This window comes from Pelobates fuscus, chromosome 7 (assembly GCF_036172605.1).
Source record: "Pelobates fuscus isolate aPelFus1 chromosome 7, aPelFus1.pri, whole genome shotgun sequence".
Classification (NCBI taxonomy): Eukaryota; Metazoa; Chordata; class Amphibia; order Anura; family Pelobatidae; genus Pelobates; species Pelobates fuscus.
Window position 1 is genome coordinate 50,600,393 of NC_086323.1, and position 18,534 is coordinate 50,618,926.

An 18,534-nucleotide genomic window follows, 5' to 3' on the forward strand; every position below is an offset into this window, starting at 1 on the left:
CTCACGTGTTAAATACAGATTTAAATACTAGTCAGGCTGGCACTTTCTACTTGTCAGAGACTGTGAAATACTGATTTATTGATGTTAAAACTACCAGCAGGAGACTGTATCAAAAGATGAGTCTAAAGAGAACCTGCATGCTAAGAAAAATGTTGAAGTCTGGAATCAACATGATTTTTCTTCTACATTGTTTTGTATTTACCTTGTAAAATCAGCGTTGATTTGTAACGATGTCAAAGAACACTTGCTATTAGTTTGGGTTGAACTATGGACCAGGGCCTGAGTTAACATAAATATTTGCCTGATAGCTCAGCTATCGGTCAGGCTCCATTTGTACCATTATATTTTAGTGATCCATTGTGCAACAACCTGACAACACTAGCATGATGGGGGACTGTGGGAGCAGGTCCAGCATGGGGTCGAGCAGATAAGTCCATTCATGTCACGGGCAATGTGTGGGAGAATAAAGAGCATCGGTCATCCTGCTGTACAAATTTGACTATTCAGATCCCCCAAAAATTCACTACCAAACATGGGTTAAAATACTAAATTATGTTTTTTTATATAATCTTTTAAAAACATATGAAAAGCAGAGGGATTAAAATTCTGGATCTGGATAAAGATGAATTGAGAGATTAAGCAAATCAATATTGTGTGTGTACGATGTAAAAATAGATTTTATATTCATTTTGTGGTCCGCATTAATTAAAAAAAATCAAGTGAGATATTTATTAAAATGGGCTGTGGACTAGCTAGAGAGAGTTTTGAGCTTTATTTAGCACCGTCTCTTATCTAACAAGGTAACATTTAACAGGATTAATTGCTAGGAATGTTCTACATAATACATTCAAATGGCAAATAATTCAATGTTGGAAACACCTAAACATATTCATGCATCGTGCCAATTAAAACAAGTGGAATAACACTATTGGAGTGACTTTAGAAATAATTAGACCATATTTGTATTATCAAAACTAAACGACTATGTCCATGTTGAAGATACTAATATGGAGGGTTACAATGAGATGACAATTGGGTAGTAAGGAACCAAGCAACAGACGAAAGAGCAATACCCTCTGACTAAGGGCTACTTATCCAAAATGTGTAAGGCTATCTATCCTGTCTTTCGTGAACCCTCTGCTACATTTACATCTTAAATGATGGAATAAAGCAACATCTATCATTTTAATCTGCACCCATATGGCACTTCACTTAATACTGAGCATAAATATGCAGAAAGGTCTGTATTGATTACTAGGGGCAGCACCTATGCTAGATTATATAACAATAGATAACTGCAACAATGTAGTTCAATGCATCTGCATCCAACTTTATGATGTGGCCCTTAAATTTGTATTGTACCTATGGTAGATGACTCTGACCTTTTTTTTCTCCATTTCTCTATTCATCATCTGTATGTACAATCTGATTGCTCTCTGAAATCATTAACCTTAAGATTGTGCATCTGTTGTTTTTCATCGAATGGCGCTTGCCTTGAATTCCTTTTGAGACGTCTTAAATAGTTTCCCTTTACAATATAGAAGCCAATTGTTGTTGCCGTTCGATATGCAGATGCAAGAATCAATCAATAGACACGACTTGGGTGCTCTGGTAGATGTTGTTAAACTACCTACAGTGGCTATAAATGAGCAAAATGAGAAAATCATTCTTTAGCACTCACTGGGAATATCACATAGCCACAAGATGCTGGAATGCATCTGTCCAACTTGGTTTTATCGTATATTCTTAATCATTTTATAATATCAGTTAAAATGATATCTCCATTGAGACCCTTGTTCTATTTCTCCTCTCTCCTCTACCCTACCTCATGCAGAAAACATCTTCTCCTCTACAGCAGACATTCATATGGGTTATGGGACAGTGTGTCCGTCCTTATCTTCATTCCCTCTCGATGAGTGTACTTTACAGCTAGCTAGGGTCCTCAACCCCCTTTGACTCTCTATGCATAATATTGAATTTGAATTGTTTACTAATCACTCTTTTCTTATATTACACATTTCTGCAGAATATGTTACTGATTTATAGATTGAAAAACAGAAATATTAGTAACAAGAAAGGAAGAAAATATCAATTGCCATAGGTTTCTTTCTATATACAGGTTATTTTAACATTGTTTGTCAAAGTCTAGTTAATGAAATGTGTTTGAAGATGAAAAAAGGGCTAAGAAAACCAGCAGGTAATAAAAACAAAACAAATTAGAATTTTCCTGTACTGTTCCAGGAATACACTATCTTTCCTTTTTTGGTCCACTAATGCATACTCTGTGTCTTGCATGGTAACTGTGTTTAAAACATCAGGCTTCAGCAGAGAGAATGATATAAATAAAATTGGTTAATATATTTCAAAGTGACATATTGTGAATCCCTATTTAGATATGTTTATCAATATGTGTTAATTAGCACTGTTATTAGATTTTTTTTAAGATTTTACTTCTTTTGGGCGTAGCAGATATTCAGCATAATTAGAGGATTCTTAGAACATACTTAGAACATACCTCACAGAGCGGAATGCTGGGGTTTGCTCAGCAAATCACAACTTCAAGCTCCCTATTGAAATCAACTGCTCTCAACTGTTACATTTAAATTGGAAACTTTCCTCCACTTCTTCCAAGTGCCTCGTTAACCATTGTTTTTTGGGCGGTAAGGATAATAATAGCAAGACAATGGAAGTCACATCTTTCTTTCCAGAGGTGTCAGCTAGTTAATCAAATCTTATTCCAACTCCGAATGGAAAAAGATTTGCCAGTCCCCTCCTTACTTCTTATAAATAAACAAGACCAATACATTAATTGGATTCGAATTCTGGAAAATAAATTAATTATTTTCTTTTATTACTCTTTCTTTTTTTTTGTTTTTTTCCGATAGCTAATTTCACCATGGTGATATTTTCTCTTTTTTACGATGTTCAGACCGACCATAGCCCACACTTATACTTATTTTCACAACAGTTCTATAAGATAGAATGTATCCTTTATTAAGATACCCTTAGCCGTTTAGCCCAGGAATTATCTTTTAATTTAGGATTAGAACAGTTGTAACATTGCAAGTTTCATGTTTTGTTATTGTTACACTTGTCTTGTCTTGTATGTATATGGCACTATTTTGTATATGTATGAAAAAATGGAAGATAGGCAAACTCTTTTCAATAAATAAAACAATGAAAAAAAAAAGAAATCAACTGCTCTATCCGGTACATTGTAAAAGAACTCCAATATAAACATTATATTATGGAAAACTATCAGATCTTCAAGTGTGACATTATAGATATTTACTCCTAATCTCCCTCTTACTTTCTGCTTATTTATTAAGATGGGAGGTATGTATTTGAAAGGGTGAATGGACCGGACACCAAGAGGCATATCTGTAATGCTATCCACGTCACTGTGGAGATGGCAAAAAAGTCATGTCAGCCTGATGCATGTCACCAACCAGACTGAGAGCTGGCCAAGGAACAAAAGCAGGAAAGGATCCTGAAATCGGGACTGACTCACCAAATGCGTGACACCTGGAAATATGCTTTCTGTATTATGTTTAATATATATTCATATATACAGTGCATATATATATATAAAACTGACTTATAAATTAATGACCGTGCCAAATGCAGGGATATTAAAGGGTTACTACCGCCAAAAACAGTGGTTTAATAATCCTTCCTTTAGTAACCATCCTATACTGCCCCCCACTCAAAACAAAAAGAAAAAAAGTAAGAAAGCTGAAACTCACTTTTGTAAAAGTGCCAAGGTTAAGTTTTCCCAGTAGCCCAATCCTCCTCCGAATACATCACACCCCTTCAATGGAGCTGTGGAAAGGACTTGGGCACCATAGTGGGTGTGTCTATGGCACTACTGGCTCTCTGTCCCCAGCATGCTGATCCCAGATTCCCACAATGCACAGAATTGACATTCGTCAGTCCAGAACTCTTGTCTTATGTCTTATGACACACTGTCAGAGGTGGAGTTACACTTTCGGCATAAAAGTGTTTTAATTCTGTATGTGCAGCATTTCAAACTGAAATACTGCACAAATAGACTCCAAACATCATGACAATTTGAAATCAATGAAGTGATCATGGTGTTTGGAGTAACCCTTTAAATGTGAATTTCTAATATATTTCTATTGTTTTTACTTATTTTTTCTAATGCATTATATTCTATAGGATACATTCAATATAATGGGTCACTGTTTTCTGTTTTTAAACTTTACATCAGGTAGCTGTCTAGCTGTTTGAAAGAATTCATCTGTTTTTTATAAAACTCCCTTGTCAAACCTTCCTGGCTGTCAGCCAGACAGTCATGAGGGTATCATGCCTCATTCTCTTTGAACTACTTTTAAAACACACATGAGTGGTTCTGCCGATCTCACTGCTTTCCATTCATGACTAGCCGTCATAAACATGCGCAGTTTGTCCGCAAAGATTCTCAGTGAGATTTCTGATTGGACAACGGGCAAAAAGGGCAGAGCTTACAGTAGCTGTAGAAACTTTGTCATGCCCCACCTCAAAACTAAATATGCAAAAATATTACATGTATGTTAACTTCTACATTTTTTTTTTAAACATTTTTTTTTTAATATGAATTATTTCTTTAAGACTTTGATAGTCTGTAGGTCAGCAAAGCATTCTGTGAGCTGCACTTTTAAACCATCTGGAATACTACATACTGTATTGACTAAGTCTGATAAATAATATCTGCACTTCATGACTCCTTGTATGCTTTTCATTATGCTGATGCGTATGGTGTTATGGTCTGTTTGGGGCTAATTTTACATTATGATGCTTGCACTGCAAGCTCTTTTTGTTAACTTAAAATCCCTGTTTCCCGATTAAACTGTTTTAACTAAGTGACATTTCGCAGACAAGTGAAAATTTTTATACTATATATCTATTTTAAAGAATGTTATGCTAGCATGCTATCAGTTTGTAATAGCACTGTAAGGATAGCAATTTTGTTATAGCCCACACAGAAATCATTCTCTAGATAAAGCGTTTGCCAACTGAGAATTGTCGAACAAATGAGAAATTGAGTGTTTTAGTAAAAAAAAAAATCTGAGTATTCCTCGTAGTTTAATCAAATGTTAAGACCTGTACACTGCTCTGCTTAAAGAGCACCTTCAGGAACAGACTTGGTGATTCATAGTAAGACCAGACAAAATCTGACTGCCATGTTGGGAAATCAATTAATTCATTTTAATTACGGATCCAAAAGAACAATTTTTACTAATTAATTACACATGGAGCTCAGAAAGGTTACCAACTGCCAGGCACAACTTTCATGATTTCCCCAACAGAACGCAGATTTTAGAAGTATCTCACAAAAATGGTGAGCTTGCAACCTCGCTCTGCTATAATTGTAAGGGGATATCCATGTACGTCTCGATGTTACGCATGTAGATGCATCTTTAAATAAATGGCACATGTGTTCAAAGGATCGATATATAATCACCTCAAACTGTGCTATATAAGAAAACTATACGTTTTAAAGGGTTATTCACTAAAGTGTGAATTATTAGGAATTCCAATGAATTTCATTGTAGGACAAACAAGCCAAACTGGAATTCTTCCAAGTCAGGTATATTATCCTTTTTTTGCCATTCAGACCATAATTTGCAACATTTTGGAGTTTAGCAATAAATCCCATAACGTTTCAAAAAAAATTGAACACTGGATGACTACCTGAGATGTATATCATGGCTGCCCAATTCTGAAGAAAGTCATGCTTCCATCTAGGATACTAACCCAACTACAGAGGTATGTCTGCCTTGCTGACTAAATCAGTTAGACCTGGGATCATGGCAGTTGGATTGTTTTTTTGTTTTTCTAAATGCTGACTTGTGGGATTACTCTTCCCAACCCTGCCGTTGGATGGCAGTATAATAGCATATATTATATATATTATATATACAATGTTGCATTAAGATTTCAGATTTAATTACATCGCATATCTCTACACAGAGGACATCTGTAGATGTTCTTTTGTGTTCCATATATTGTTGCTAATGAACTATAAGAGGATTTCAAACACTATCAGGCTCATTATAATTAAGTGAATTTTTATTGCAAGGGGCAGCATTTTGTATATGCATAATGCATTGTATGACTTAAATGGATTGCTTCTTTGTGCTCCAGTGTCTTTTTCACTATGTTAGAACATTTTAATGGAGAGGGAGCAAGACATCCATTTCCAGGGTCATACACCCAAACGCTCAGTTTGAACTATGAATGAATAAATAATTTTCATACCATTACACTTAAATCTTTTATTTTTTTATTTTTTTTCTACCTTTGCTGATATCCTCAAATTCCATCCACAGCTGCCTCTGTACTTGTCGATTGGGGTACCAGATGGAGCAGGTCTCATGGAAGCCATATAGCGCCTCTTGGATATAATGGGATCCAAACTGATCCAACAATGGTGTAAACTCCAGCCGTGACGTGGCCCCATCCAACGAATGAAGAGCCTGAGTAAAAGCTGATAGAGACAGGATCATTGAGAGGGAATGCATTTCTTAGCATCAAACAATGGGTTTTTTTGTGGAATCATATAGCTAAATAAAAGAATCCTGAGGCATATTTAAACATAAGGAACAGTTATAAAGTTCTAATCTGGATTAAAAATACTAAATGGGGATTAGCCAATGGCAATCGTTTATTTATTTCCATGATAAGTGCTCTAGCTTTAAAATATATGACCATAATTAACTATAACCTATCCATTTTCCTCCCAATCCATTGTGTAGCCAATTTAGCTGATTTACATTCCTCTTTGCTCCTGGATTGGTCTTCACCCAGCGAAGAAACTAACTTCTCTTTTATTTGTCAGAGGCACTGGAAGTGCCATCTTCCTCTCTGTACAAAGCCATGGGAGAGAAGAGAGGCATTTATGCAAGCATTAATAGCCGCATGCAAGGCCAGACACCTGGCTGTAGCCTGGTAACGGTACATCATGCCCACATAAGGCATTATTTTTATTTTACTTTTATTATAACATTCTCAAGTATTTTTGAGACTATACACCACAAAAACCAATGTTATTTGATTCATTAGATATATCGATAAGCAGGGTATTTGCCCATTTTTATTTGACTACTTTGTCACACAAAGTGTATTTAACAAAAACTGTATTTTTTTTCTATAGTAATATTTCTGACTCTGTCTAAAATGTTACAAAATCAGAATACGATAAAATATCAAAAACAATTGTCCCCCCCCCCCCACTCCCCCCACCCCACACACAGTTTTCATGAAGGCTTATCAGATAAATACATAATTAAGTTTTGAACATTTACTGATTTTTTACTTCTAGATGGCTCAATAGAACAATTGATACACAAGCTTGTTATTCGTATTCCCTTAGCTTTATATTAGTTTTAAAAATACTTTGCTAGTGAAGTCTATAACTAATTAATCTCGATGTGATATGTAATATCCGTGAGTGTGTTTTTCACACATTTTCTAACTTCCTGATCGTGTTCTGGTTGTTAGAGTCTTGAGGTGGCACAAATCCTGCTGAGCCACATGTATCACTCCCCTGTCATTGTTACATTGTTACTGATTGTTACTGACTCTGCTGGAGTTTGCGAAAACAGGGTTCTGAGCAGTGACATCACGTACAAAAACGGATTTGAATATGACAAAAAGCACTCAGCCGTACAACGTGCATTTCAGACATGGAATGTTGACAAATGTGAATGTGTGTATGTGCATAATGAATTTAGAAATATCGGGGCAACTGTTTTAAATTCCCATACTAAATGGATGGTGATATCGTCCATGGAAATCTTCCTCATAATTAACAGGTGATAACGCAGCCATGGAGCCCAATTCTGCATGCGATTAGTGAGCGTTATATTCTTGAGTGGCACCTGCTACAGTTAAAATTGAAGGCAGCTGTAATAGCTGCCACCCAGGACTGTAGGTCCCAGACCCAGTGCTGCCGTTGCAGTTAAGCCCTCCACTTACCATTTACATTGCTCTCTACTCATTATCACTAAAGATTAACCCCTACACTACAAAAACATTAATAGATACATTACGGTACGGTGTGATGATGATGATGATGTTGTACCCGCTGCTGCTTCCTTTTCTGAGTTGTCAGATACAAGCGAAGCGGTTGATGATGACGATGCGTCCATGGATGTCACGTGGGTGCCCGCTCGGCAAGAAGAAGAACAGGGCGAAAGTTCAGATGGGGAGACAGAGAGGAGGAGGAGACGAGTTGGAAGCAGAGGGGGGTCGTCGCAAGGAGCTAGTGGCACAGTCAGACAGCATGCATCGGCACCCGGGGTCAGCCCGACAGCACGCCAATCAACGCATGCTGTGTCCACCACCAGAATGCCGTCATTGCAGAGCTCAGCAGTGTGGCTTTTTTTTGTGTGTCTGCCTCGGACAACAGCGATGCCATTTGCAACCTGTGCCAAAGGAAACTGAGTCGTGGGAGGTCCAACACCCACCTAGGTACAACTGCTTTGCGTAGGCACATGATCTCACATCACAAACGCCTATGGGATCAACACATGAGTACAAGCAGCACGCCTACCCTAAGCCGCCATCCTCCTCCTGGTCTAGCATCTTCAGCCACGTCAACCACTGCTGTCCTTCTTGCCCCCTCTCAACCATCCGCCACTCCGTCTCCCGCCTTGAGCAGTTCCCGCTCATCTGCCCACAGTCATGTGTCTGTCAAGGACATGTTTGAGCGTAAGAAGCCAATGTCACCAAGTCACCCCCTTGCCCAGCGTCTGACAGCTGGCTTGTCCGAACTATTAGCCCGCCAGCTTTTACCATACAATCTGGTTGAGTCTGAGGCGTTCAAAAAATTTGTAGCTATTGGGACACCGCAGTGGAAGGTACCCGGCCGGAATTTCTTTTCACAAAAGGCAATCCCCAACTTGTACTCGATTGTGCAAAAGGAAGTCATGGCATGTCTGGCACACAGTGTTGGGGCAAGGGTCCATCTGACCACTGATACCTGGTCTGCAAAGCATGGTCAGGGCAGGTATATCACCTACACTGCGCATTGGGTAAACCTGCTGACGGCTGACAAGCAAGGAATGCGTGGCATTGCAGAGGAGTTGGTGACACCGCCACGAATTGCAGGCAGTCCTGCTGCCACCTCCTCTACTCCTCCTACTCCATCCTCTTCCATAACCTCCTCGGCTGAGTCCTCTTGTGCTGCTGCGTCTTGCTCCACATCAACGGCACCCTCCCAGCTCCCCAGGTACTATTCCACATCCCGGATACGGCAGTGTCACGCCGTCTTGGGTTTGACTTGCTTGAAAGCAGAGAGTCACACCGGACAAGCACTCCTGTCCGCCCTGAACGCACAGGTGGAAAAGTGGCTGACTCCGCAGCAACTGGATATCGGCAAAGTGGTGTGTGACAACGGAAAGAATTTGATAGCGGCATTGAAGTTGGGCAAGTTGACACATGTGCCGTGCATGGCAAATGTGTGTAATCTGATCGTACAACGCTTTGTGCATAAGTACACAGGCTTACAGGACGTCCTGAAGCAGGCCAGGAAGGTGTGTGGCCATTTAAGGCGTTCCTACACGGCCATGGCTCACTTTGCCGATATCCAGCGGCGAAACAATATGCCAGTGAGGCGCTTGATTTGCGACAGCCCTACACGTTGGAATTCCACACTCCTAATGTTCGACCGCCTGCTCCAACAAGAAAAAGCTGTTAATGAATATTTGTATGACCGGGGTGCTAGGACAGCCTCTGGGGAGCTGGGAATTTTTTTGCCACGTTACTGGACGCTCATGCGCAATGCCTGTAGGCTCATGCGTCCTTTTGAGGAGGTGACAAACCTAGTCAGTCGCAACGAAGGCACCATCAGCGACATCATACCATTTGTTTTCTTCCTGGAGCGTGCCCTGCGAAGAGTGCTGGATCAGGCTGTAGATGAGCGTGAAGAGGAAGAGGAAGAGTTGTGGTCACCATCACCACCAGAAACAGCCTTATCAGCATCGCTTGCTGGACCTGCGGCAATGCTGGAAGAGGATTGTGAGGAAGAGGAGTCAGAGGAGGAATGTAGCTTTGAGGAGGAGGAGGAGGAGGAGCAAGACCAAACACAACAGGCATCCCAGGGTGCTCGTTGTCACCTATCTGGTACCTGTGGTGTTGTACGTGGCTGGGGGGAAGAACATACCTTCAATGACATCAGTGAGGAGGAGGAACGGGAAATGAGTAGCTCGGCATCCAACCTTGTGCAAATGGGGTCTTTCATGCTGTCCTGCCTGTTGAGGGACCCTCGTATAAAAAGGCTGAAGGAGAATGACCTGTACTTGGTGTCCACGCTACTAGACCCACGGTATAAGCAGAAAGTGGCGGAAATGTTACCGAATTACAACAAGTCGGAAAGGATGCAGCATTTGCAACATAAATTAAAAAGTATGCTTTACACAGCATATAAGGGTGATGTCACAGCACAACGGGAATCTAACAGGGGGAGAGGTGGAAGTCATCCTCCTCCTCCTCCCACGACCACGCCGGCAAGGACAGGATGCTTTAAAGACGTGTTGTTGATGGAGGACATGCGGACCTTTTTAAGTCCTATGCATCGCCACAGCCCTTCGGGATCCACCCTCAGAGAGCGACTCGACCGACAGGTAGCAGACTACCTCGCCTTAACTGCAGATATCGACACTCTGAGGAGCGATTAACCCCTTGACTACTGAGTGTGCAGGCTTGACCTGTGGCCTGAGCTATCCCAATTTGCGATAGAACTTCTGGCCTGCCCCGCTTCAAGTGTCCTGTCAGAAAGGACCTTCAGTGCAGCAGGAGGTATTGTCACTGAGAAGAGAAGTCGCCTAGGTCAAAAAAGTCTAGATTACCTCACCTTTATTAAGATGAATGAGGGATGGATCCCGAAGGGACTGACACTGGGCGATACATTCGATTAAAAAAGGCCTGATGAGATGAGCTGCCTTGGGCTAAAAATGGTCCACACACTGCTGTATTTTAGCTCTGAATGACGTTTGACTTGCGTGACTTATCCGCCACCAACTAGGGTTCAAGCCGCCATGTTTTAGGGCACTTTCTGCCTGTGAAACAAACATCAATTTGTCTGGCCGCTGCTACAGCAGCGGCTGCAACAATACCAAATTTTTCAGGCATGTGTACATGCCTAATTTTTAGGCCCACTGGTGCAGCACTGTGGCTTCAAAAACCAAACCCAAAAAAAATCCTCCAAGATGGCACCAATATACCAGTGGTCTAAGCATCTTCCCACCTTCGCCTAAAAAGGGGAGGTGATTCAACAATTAAAAATCTCTGCCATTTACACGTCCACTGATAGGAGATGCGGAAGGTATTAAACTGATATGAACAATACTAAACTCACCACTCCTATCTGGTGGCACATTAGCTTGCCCGCGCAGTGCCACAAATTTCAAGTAAGAGGACCGACCAAGCATCTTCTTCCATCTCCCTGTTACATAAATCAATGCCATATCCATAGAACTTATAGAGAATATCCAGGATAGTTTTACAGGGCCAAATCATGTCGCCTGTTGAAAGAGGTGACCTTGCTCGGGTCCCAGGTGTGCGGTTCCTAAAATGGCTGCCATATACACGTCCACTGATAGGAGACGCGGAAGGTATTAAACTGATATGAACATTTACTAAACTCACCACTCCGAGTGCTGTTATTTATTTAATTTTTTTGTGGTGAGGCTTTACAGGACAGAGTGCTTCTCCACGGGACATGTTAACTCACGGGCAGCTGGCTCATCAAGGAACCAGAGCAGCTTGAACGAGGTAACCTTGCTCGGGTCCCAGGTGGGCGGTTCCTAAAATGGCTGCCATATACACGTCCATTGATAGGAGACGCGGAAGGTATTAAACTGATATGAACAATACTCCACTCCTATCTGTAGGTCCGTCCCATTGTGATTTATGCCCCCCACCCACTGCGCAGGGATGGGGGCCGGGGGGGAGGAAAGTAGGCCCCCCATTGTGATTTATGGCCCCCACCCACCGCGCAGGGGTGGGGGCCGAGGGGGGGAGGACAGTAGGTCCCCCCATTGTGATTTATGGCCCCCACCCACCGCGCAGTGGTTGGGGAGGACAGTAGCTCCCCCCAGTGTGTATCATGGGCTTTGAGGACAGGTGCCAATCCATACCTGCCAAGTGACCCTATGTAGGGGGAACAGTCCCTATTCTGCTCTGTGTCAGTGTGTATCATGGTCTCTGTGGACAGGGAACAGTCTCTATTCTGCTCTGTGTCAGTGTGTATCATGGTCTCTGAGGACAGGTGTCAATCCATATCTGCCAAGTGACCCTATGTAGGGGGAACAGTCTCTATTCTGCTCTGTGTCAGTGTGTATCAGGGGTTTTGAGGACAGGTGTCAATCCATATCTGCCAAGTGACCCTATGTAGGGGGAACAGTCTCTATTCCGCTCTGTGTCAGTGTGTATCAGGGATTTGACTATCTTTATTCAGATTCAAAAATTACAATTCCAGGAAAAATTTAACAAACATTTACAAGAACATGTTATGCACATCATAGAAACAACGTGAACCTCTTTAACCCCTTAAGGACACATGACATGTGTGACATGTCATGATTCCCTTTTATTCCAGAAGTTTGGTCCTTAAGGGGTTAAAGCCACAAACTTAATACAAAAAGTATGTACACACAATGTGTAAGGGTTTGAAAGAATATTCTGAATCCTTACATGTTTACTTTATCGTTTGTTTGATTTTTGTGAACCATATATAAACTACAAGCAGCGTGAAAACTATAAAAGCTCAAGTGGCCATGCTGATCAAATTAAATACCGGTAGTATGCTTTACACAGCGTATAAGGGTGATGTCACAGCACAACGGGAATCTAACAGGGGAAGAGGTGAAAGTCATCCTCCCACGACCCCGCCATATCTGCCAAGTGACCCTATGTAGGGGTAACAGTCTCTATTCTGCTCTGTGTCAGTGTGAATCATGGTCTCTGAGGACGGGGAACAGTCTCTATTCTGCTCTGTGTCAGTGTGTATCAGGAGCTTTGAGGACAGGTGTCAATGTTAGGTGATTTCTGCCCTTTATGGATTAAAAGCAGACTCTGCATCAACTGTGTAATTTTCCATGGGAGTTTTGCCATGGATCCCCCTCCGGCATGCCACAGTCCAGGTGTTAGTCCCCTTGAAACAACTTTTCCATCACTTTTGTGGCCAGAAAGAGTCTCTGTTGGTTTTAAAATTCGCCTGCCCATTGAAGTCAATGGCGGTTCGCGCGGTTCGCGAACATTTGCGGAAGTTCGCGTTCGCCGTTCGCGAACCGAAAATTTTGGGTTCGCGACAACACTATTTATAAACATTAAACCCCACTCCCTACACTTCAGTTATGCTGCCACTAATCATTAAAGGGAAACTACAGCGCCAGGAATGCAAAGTTGTTTTCCACGTACTACAGCTCCCCCCTCCGTCAAAGCCCCCCGTGGTGCAGAAAGGGTTAAAAAAAATCCTCTTTCACTTACCTGCAGTAGTTATCTTTTCAGGGTTAAGGGACCGGGGACTATGCACCCAGACTACTTCAATGAGCTAAAGTGGTCTGGGTGCCTATAGTGTCCTTTTAATTAACTTCTACATTGCAGCAAATTTAACCCCTACAGGACCCTAACATTACTCATCAATACCCAGGCTACAAACTAACCCTAGCCTAAAAACATAATCTAATAGAAAAATACATAACTGTGAAAGGTATGTTGAAAAAAAAAAATGCCACCTTGGTTTTGGAGACATTTTTATTATTATTATCATTATTATTATTGTCATTTATATAGTGCCAGCTCATGATTTATTATGATATCTCTAGAACCCATCAATGCTACTTTTTTTCCTATGATACACAGTTCAGAGGGATAGAGAGAGAGAAGAGGCTGAATTAATGGCAACAACATGCCAAATAGCCATAAACCTACTCTTATCTACCTCTAATTCCAAAAACGTATATACTATAAAAGATACATAATAAATAAGTGTATTTTAAGAAATTCATAACTCTTTAACACCATGATGGAATTATTTCCCCATATTACACCGTTCACTGTTTTGTATATCCTCTCTCTCGGATATATTTGGGGGGCCTGGGGGGTTTCTCTGATTGTTTTAAAAAATGAAGAAATTGTTCAGTGCCATGCCTAGTCTGGAGGTGAACGTTCCTGTGCTGAGTATCTGATTTGGGTGGCTGGGGATGGTTGGAGATATAGTCCACAATGGCTGAACTGCCAAAAGTTAGCCATTGTACTAAAACCACTTAGCAACTAAACTAAACTGCTTGCACGCAGCATTTTTACTGCTTCCCTTGCTGTATCTGCTACAGTGACTCTGAAGATGTGAATCTTGAATCGCAGCACAGCTTGATAATTGTACATTTTTAGAAAAAAAAAACCTGTCTGCTGCTGACTTAATTTCATGAAATGTGTAATCTGCAACAGCCGTTTGTTAGCGCATGCTATCAATCCTCAGGCCAAGCTGTGCTACAAAAGAAGATCAACGCAAACCGATATATAAATATATATATCTATTTTATTAGTACAATGTATAAACCATCATATCAGATGGATCTTTAAACATTTCCACAGTTTGCAAAGGTACAGTTTAGTGCCCCGCATCAAAGTGTATAAACAAAAGCATACAGAAGATCTAGCGCACACAAATTCCTCAGGGACAGGGACTTTATTCGGAATCCTCCAGCAACGTTTAAGCACCAATAGTACTTTTAGCACGCATTAGTCAAGTCAGAGTTTAGGGTATTCTTGTGCGCTGGATCTTGGCTTTGCATTTGTTTACAACCTCTGGGTTTGCTGTCCTTTACTTTCTTGGCGTATTTGCTAGTAACGAAAGTGGGGGTGGGGGGGTGGGTATTGTTTCTAATAACAATAGATTTGCAGGATAATAGCATATCTCATAGCACTGGGAGTTACAGGTGTATTGTGTAGGTTGGTGGCATTAAGGGTGAGTTTGTGATACAATTTGCTAAATTGTTGATGCATTGAGGGGCAGGCCCTCCTGAAAAGGCAAGCATGGTGTTCAGTCCTTTTTTTCAAAGCAAAAGAGCCTTTTTGAGGGATCTTGAACGGTGGTTAACAATGATTACCTGGTTCCGATAATAATTAGACACTTAATGAACATTCTAAACATATATATAGATCTGCAGGCTACTTAGGGACATACATGTGTAGGTTTTGCATATGGGTGTCTTATAATACTGACATTCAAATATATCTATATATGTCCTGCAGAGAGTCCCAGGACAAATAATTTCGCAAGTAAGTGGGTTAATCTCACAAGAGCAGGGATTATGTGTCTAGAGTAGGAGCTGGGACCTGCCAATAATGGGGTACATTGACACTGTGGCAGGCTTATGCAATGTATGATCATATACTGTAACTAAACCCCCATTATTTTTGCCTAGGTTAGGTGTTTTTAAATAAAACTATTACATTCTGTGATCTTTGAAGCTGCTGTTTAGAGAATGGATGAGTGTGCTGGATTTTGTGTGTTGTGTGTGTGTGTATATATATTTATATATTAATATATATATATATATATATATATATATATATATATATATATATATAAATTACCTTTTGCCTATTTTATTTTAGGGGGCTTCTCTGAAATAATGACCCCCTTTAAATCAAGAGATTGTTAGGGTGTTTAGCCCATCAGGTTGTTGTTGAAAGAAAAGAGCCTAATAATAAAATATCTCCATATACTATACACGTCAAGATGTACAGACACAGTGTTGTCCTGGCTGTTTTATCCTTGTCTCTTCTTTCAGACTGTCACATAGACAATTCTTGTGATTTGAATGTTTTAAGCACAGTGGCACCAAGGGCATACCAGACAAGTCAGCAATTATAGAGTTAAATAAATATTTTAGGAATAATAAATATATCAGTTGAGCAAGTAAGATAAGTTCATTTCACATGATTTACAATCAGCCGGAGGTATTTTTCATAGAGCAGTCTTTATTTATTCTGTTTCATTCAGTTCTTCACAGGAATCGAAGGAAATGCAACACATTCATCACATATCCACTGATATGTAAGGATTTTTATTGTGTTCTTACCTTGGGACACAGCTGGTTGGTTGAGTCGAACGTGAAACATGACAGAACGGACTGTCCAGTGTTGAACTATGGGGTAACCAGACACTTCACTGTAATTCACCATACCTACAACCAAGAAAATAGTATTAAAGTAAACATATTTCATATTAAATGATACACAAAAAAAGTAGTAGCCGACTGTTGGAGCCATTAGCCATATCACCAAGCTGTGTGACAAGAAATGAGTGACGCATTGAGTTTATAGCGAAGTTACATGTTGTTTTATTCTTCTGTTTTGTGTGATTTGTAAGTGACAGCAATTGTTTAGTGAACAGACTCCTATGTATTATGTAATGACACCTTATCTGTTGGGCTAACATTAATTTGGAAGATAAATTGACACTGTCTTGATTTATCCTCAACTGATATATCTTGCTGGTGACACCTCATGTAACTTATATCTCAAATGTATGTTTGCATGTCTCCCTTTGTGTAAAAAGGCAATTATCTTTCAACTTGCCTGTCTTAGCCCACTGCGTATATTTTCACTGATAAGCAGAATTTCTGACCACAGTATATTGATGTGATTTGTGGTTCTGTCAAATATTACTTTTTCTTTTCTTAAGCGACAGTAATTCTTCAACATATGCTTGGTTTAGATCAAACATCAACATTCACAGGGATCCCAAGTTAATGAGCAACAGCTTTCACCAAGACAAAGCAAATAACACAAGCAGACCTTTCATTCATTTAGCAAGTAAAATTGTCCAATGACAGAGTTTTCAATCATTTAGCGAGTAAATGTGTCCAATGGCAGAGTTTTCAATCATTTAGCGAGTAAAATTGTCCAATGGCTCGTGTTCATGAATAAAGAGAAAGGAACAGAAATAAAATTGGAGAGCAGACTGGGAGTCCACGAAATAATGGACAATGGCAAATTAGTTGATTTTCTACAGCTACCAAAAACATTCAACTACGAATAGCTACAATTATTGGATAATGAAATAACCAGTAGTTTTTTCAATATTTGTTTCTTTATTTTTTATTTTTTTTTTAAGTTTTATTGTATGTTTGCATGGAAGTTCAGGAATTGTAACAAAAGGTTGTACATAGATCATGACATTTACAGAGGGTATTAGCAATTGACGTTCTAGCATAAAATTACAACTGGGTACACTTGTGTTTATTATGTACAATTTTGAAAAAAAATTGTGTCTTGCCTGCCTTCTGTGTATGGATTGTCAAGGTAAAAAATTTTTTTTTTTCATAACCAAACCGTAAAAGCAATACAAAAGGGTGCTTTTATTTCTTTATTTTTATTACAGCCCATTTGTCACATTACCCGCTGTTACCCTGCCAGCCAGTCGCCATCCTGATGAGCTTCATGCCTCCTGGTGCATCCTCTAAACCTCCTGGCTTTGGTGTGGATGCAGAATGCTACGGCCCTTTTATGGCGTGCACAATGCGTGCGTCTAGTGTGATTACATTGTTGTAACACGGCACATGTGTGACGCCAATCAATTGGAAGGGTTCTGTGCCTATATTAACCAATCCTCTTAATCTCATCCTTGCCCTGTCCTGGTTTCCTTTCTGGTTATCTGAGAGCACACTATATCTTCTATGATTTCTTTTTTTTCCCCTTCTTACCCTGACTTCTCTGGTTTCTGCATCGTTGACCTTGACTTGTTTAATCGATTATGCGCTGCTTGAGTCAGTACAACAATATATGATTCAGATAGATTACACTTAGGCATTGTACCTGGACACAGCAGAGATTGTCAAAAAGTTTGGTGGATCTCAGCTTGAGTGTCTGTCTTTTACTTTATCACTCACCTAATTGTCCCGATTCCCTGAATCTGTCCTCACATTATTTAATAATTTCTCTGGGTTGCCGAATATACACAGCATTCTGTATATTAAGAAAGCACTTCCTACGGCAGCTAATTATTTCAGTGAAGGGAAAGATAATATACTATTGCTGGTGTTTAAATCTCCATTCATTTGTTCAGTTGCAGTAGCAGCTGTCATTTCATGCAGAGAGATCACAATTTTTTTTATTTTTTTTTGTGGTCTACTCAACTTGCTGTAGGCAAGAAAAATACATGTGCATATAATTTATTATTGGGATAACAGAAATAATTGTGTTACTCTTTTTTCGATACATTACATTAGAAGGAATAGTTTTAGAAAATCAGTAACCCTTTAAACATGGCCAGATTTACCATTAGGCAGAGTAGCCATCTAATGTGCCTTTGTGAGCTTAAATAGGCTGGTGGGGATATCTGGAGCCTTAGCCAGTGTACTCTGTACGGCAGTCAGCCTTAATATTACAGATGCAGGAACAGTTATAGAGGGTGTAAAACTCTGTGCTGTCCCAGTTAGTCCAGTGTCTGTGTGTGAGGCTGGACAGGAAGTGGAAGGGATCACTACTTCCCATCTGCCCACGAACAGCCTCTCACAC

The 18,534-nt window shown here is 40.2% G+C and overlaps 1 protein-coding gene across 4 annotated transcripts in view; it reads right to left on the reverse strand.

Annotated features, from left to right (window-relative positions):
- ASTN1 (astrotactin 1) overlaps positions 1–18,534 on the reverse strand; it is a 422,412-nt gene that overhangs the window by 44,150 nt on the left and 359,728 nt on the right. For all 4 annotated transcript variants that reach the window (XM_063428244.1, XM_063428242.1, XM_063428243.1 and 1 more), the window contains 2 exons: positions 16,095–16,199; positions 6,302–6,490 (listed from right to left, as the gene is read on the reverse strand). In XM_063428244.1, the coding sequence (XP_063284314.1) occupies positions 6,302–6,490; positions 16,095–16,199 (294 nt within the window). The remainder of the gene's footprint in view (positions 1–6,301; positions 6,491–16,094; positions 16,200–18,534) is intronic.